Source organism: Lygodium microphyllum, chromosome 1 (genome assembly GCF_053477565.2).
Source record: "Lygodium microphyllum isolate KBCC chromosome 1, Lygodium_microphyllum_v1.1.10, whole genome shotgun sequence".
Lineage (NCBI taxonomy): Eukaryota > Viridiplantae > Streptophyta > Polypodiopsida > Schizaeales > Lygodiaceae > Lygodium > Lygodium microphyllum.
The window spans coordinates 65413287-65417454 of record NC_141135.1 but is presented as its reverse complement, the minus strand read 5'-3'; the positions used below and the strand labels follow the sequence as shown (position 1 = coordinate 65417454).

Genomic DNA, 4168 nt, shown 5'->3' with positions numbered 1-4168 from the left:
AACAAATTTAGCAAACAACTTGCAAATCGAACTCAAAAATAGGTGAAAGTGCAGGTTGTTTGTATCTTACAAGTCATAATGCGACCATCATACCTAGGCACTCTTCATATTTTGGATTGGCCTTCTAGTGTTAGAAACATGAGGCTCACTAGATTCAACCTTCAAGCTTTCTTAGTGACAAATCAATTGAAAGAACCCATGGTGGGAAGAGTCCGTGTCTATGATGGGAAACTCAACCGATGTTTAGTGTCAAGTGAATTATTAAATTTGAAAAGATATGTGGATCTTTAGAGAGAGCTTCGAAGAAATAACCTACAAATGGTCAAGAGGATGCTAAAGTGGTCAGGAGAGAGAGAGAGAGAGAGAGAGAGAGAGAGAGAGAGAGTGTGTGTGTGTGTGTGTGTGTGAGAGAGAGAGAGAGAGAGAGAGAGAGAGAGAGAGAGTGTGTGTGTGTGTGTGTGTGTAGATCACATGACTACAAGAGGGACTATGAGAGAAAGAGAGAGCTCCCTGAATTTTCTTCACAGATTGTGCGCACCTGATTAGTGAACTGGTACAGAGACAATTGTGCTCAATCCGAGGGCTTTTTGGTTTCTCAGTACGTGGAAGTGATCAGCAGTTGCTAAACTATATGCCAGAAGGCCGCAGTGATGAGAGAGGATCAGGGCAGCTCTGGATTCACTTCTCCCTCTCATCATCATCTTCATCCCCGTGATGAGGCCAGCCATGATGAGGAGGAGCAAGGCTGCGGTGTGCCCACCCATGGGGGCCGATACCTTCAATACAACGTCTGCGGCGACATCTTCCATGTCACTGCCAATTATCGACCCCCAATTGAGCTCATCAGCCGCGGTGGCTATGGGGTTGTCTGGTAATTTCTCCCCCCCGAGTGTTTGTATGTGTATGTGCATGTGCGCGTGTTATGCACGGGTGCATGCATACGCCACATGTTACCTCACATGTTCATGTCTCAGCTGATTCATTCAACTTCACAGGAGTCAGTGCTTTTCTGTGCTACATTAATCAGATGACATAGCAAATCATGCACACTGTAAGCTCATACGAAGTGGGTTCTCATTACGGCTCCTGGCATCCGGTTATCATATGCCCAGAGAGCCCGATTCAGATTGAAAATTCTGCTACATACCATCAACTTAGATGCCTACTATCATTGCATGGTCATTGCATCAGATACTGTTCTTTCCTTGTTCTTAACGTAGAGTTTAGTGCAGATATGATCTGGGCTTGTTAATCATAATCATGGGACAGTGATACTTAACGGTTGGGTGATTCACTCTCTAGAGCGTTTTGACTGTGTTAAGAAGTCAGCGCGTTATTCTCATTTCCTCCCTCTCTGGATTTTTACTGTGTTGATAACATGCAGTTCTGTAATGAATGCTGTGACAAATGAGAAGGTTGCTATCAAGAAGATACCTAATACGTTTGACAGCCTTACGCTTGCCAAAAGAACTCTTCGAGAGGTCAAGATTCTTGGTCACATGGATCATCCAAATGTGAGTGTGCCCTTTGCAGTCATGGGATAATTCGTTATGACTTAACAAATTATCGGCAGCACTATTCATATCCATATAAGTCTGATCTATTATGTGCTTTCATGGGTCTGTTTGCCCTCAGTTGAATGAAGATAAAGAAAAACAGTCCAGGCTTGCTTAAAGCCAGTAAAGTGTTGCACTTAGAAGACATCTTATACCGAGTGTATTGAATGCTTTGCATAACTACTTTTCACAGGTTCTTGCATTAAATGAGGTGATAACCCCTCCAGAAAGAGAGAATTTTAACGATGTGTACATTGTGACTGAATTCATGGATATGGATCTTCATCATATTATTGGATCATATCCAGATCTTGCTGATGAATACTACCAGGTAGGGTGATGTGACCATGTTAGGTTGTTTATGTGAGTTTGATTGCTACCTTCAAAGTAGACCTCAGCTAACCACTCTTGTTTGCATGCAGTTTTTTACATACCAGCTCCTAAAAGGCCTGAAGTACATTCATTCAGCTAAATTGCTTCATAGAGATTTGAAACCCAGCAACTTGCTTGTCAATCTTGATAACTGTCACTTAAAGATTGCTGATTTTGGGCTGGCTAGAACATTCTCTGAAACTGATGAGATGACCGAATATGTGGTGACAAGATGGTATAGGCCACCCGAATTGCTGTTTAGTTCAAAACAATATACTTCTGCAGTTGATTTATGGTCTGTGGGTTGCATACTCATGGAGCTTTATATAAAAAAACCTTTGTTTCCTGGAAAAGATTACATTCATCAAATCAAATCTATTATAGAGGTAGGAGAGTTTTGCATCAAACTCTCTGATTATTTACACTTCAGACAGTTTTTGTGGAAAGTGTTCATTGTCAGACTTGGTTTGCATTGCTGACTAGTTATATCTTTTATCTTGTGTGGTAGAATCACACACTGTCATTTTGTGGGTTTCCATGCAACTCTTTTATTGTCTTAGCTTATATAGGCATACGCTGTTGTATGCAGTTGATGGGGTGTCATAATCTTGCTGATATGAGCTATGTAACGAATGAGAAGGCCAAGGATTTTTTTCAACAGTTCCCCAGATTTCCAAGTCAGCCACTGGCTCAGAGGTTCCCAGATGTGCCTCCTCTTGCCATTGATCTTGTTGAAAAGATGCTTGTCTTCAATCCATTGGAAAGGATTACAGGTCAGCTTTCCATTCACCAAATTTTTGTTCTTGCAAAATCTAATGATCATTCTTTACAGGCTTAAATGCCAAACTACATGTACTGACATTTTTGGAAATCGAAGAAGCAAACGCCCATTTCAACATCTTTCTTGTCTTCGGACCCATTTTGGCTTCACATTTCATGCTTCTGCAAATTCTGCAAGTTGCATACTGTAGAAGTGTGCTAGTTTTGTCCATGGTGGCTGATCAAGGTTATTGTCTGTTGTGTGTTCTAGACCTCAGAACATCTCAAGAATATATGATACAGATATTTGGGCAATCTTACAACATTTCTGAATCGCACCCTCATTTTTATGTTCATGATCTTTGGAACCCAGAGATGGAGGTGTCTTAGAAACCGCCATTTTGAAGCAGACACCTAGCTGGTGGAGAGGGATCTTACTTTTATTACTCCTTTCAATCCTATTTTTTACTTCTGTTGATGATCTTTACGCCCTGTCCAATGGGCCTAGCTCTACATGTCTATGACCTGGTCCTTACCTCTTTTGTGTGTGCGTGCGTGCGTGCGTGCGTGCGTGTGTGTGTGTGTGTGTGTGTGTGTGTGTGTGTGTGTGTGTGTGAGAGAGAGAGAGAGAGAGAGAGAGAGAGAGAGTAATCATGTTATTCTGCTTTGGATTTACACAGCTGAGCAGGCCCTGTCTCACCCCTACTTATCTAGCATGCATAATGAGGTGGATGAGCCGATCTGCCCAACCCCTTTCAGCTTTGATGTGGATGAACACTCCTTATCAGAAGAGGACATACGGCATCTCATTTATCAGGAGGCATGCTCATATCATTGAGCCGTACTCGGCCCGTGTACTCCCTCAGATGTAAATCAGTGCTCTTATTATTAGCACAGGAATGATAGATTTGTTTAGGCTTTGCAAAATTGAAGCACCCTTTGGAGGGTCGTTTATCCTTGATCATGAGGGCATAGAAGATACTGACCTTCAAGAGAACTGTCATGAGGAAATTTCCTTGTACTACCCTTCTAAAGACACTTTCCTTGTACCACACTTCTGAAGGCACTATACTACAACTAAATACAAGTGCTACTCTAAAGTTTCCTTCCATTCCTCTGAGAGAGAGAGAGAGAGAGAGAGAGAGAGAGAGAGAGAGAGAGAGCTTGTATCAAATGTGTACCCCCAAAAAGATGCCTGATGATGCCAATGGAGTTGTAGCTCCAAGTGTCCAAGTGGTGTGTACAAGGGTGCTGTGAGTTCGAACTTGGCTGCTTACTGAATCTCTGCCACATTGCTCGACCTTTTATTACTTGAAATGGCAAATAGTATGCTCTCTGTTGGCCAAACAAAGCAAATTGAATGGATTGCAGTAATACCAAATACACCCAAGCCAAAGCCCAAACAGTTGCAAGGAACTTGGATGGACCTAAAAGGGCCAGTAAATCAGCCACTTCCTGTTCTTTGCATAATGCTGCTCATA

The 4168-nt window shown here is 42.2% G+C and overlaps 1 protein-coding gene across 1 annotated transcript; it reads left to right on the top strand.

The window, feature by feature from the left end:
* Window positions 1-386: 386 nt before the first annotated feature.
* LOC148041202 (mitogen-activated protein kinase 13-like) lies at window positions 387-3796 on the top strand. The gene is made up of 6 exons (XM_087677980.1): window positions 387-871; window positions 1385-1514; window positions 1750-1887; window positions 1979-2314; window positions 2518-2701; window positions 3368-3796. Exons 1-6 carry the CDS (start codon window positions 651-653, stop codon window positions 3523-3525), a joined length of 1167 nt encoding a protein of 388 aa, XP_087534106.1. The 5' UTR covers window positions 387-650; the 3' UTR covers window positions 3526-3796.
* Window positions 3797-4168: the final 372 nt, after the last annotated feature.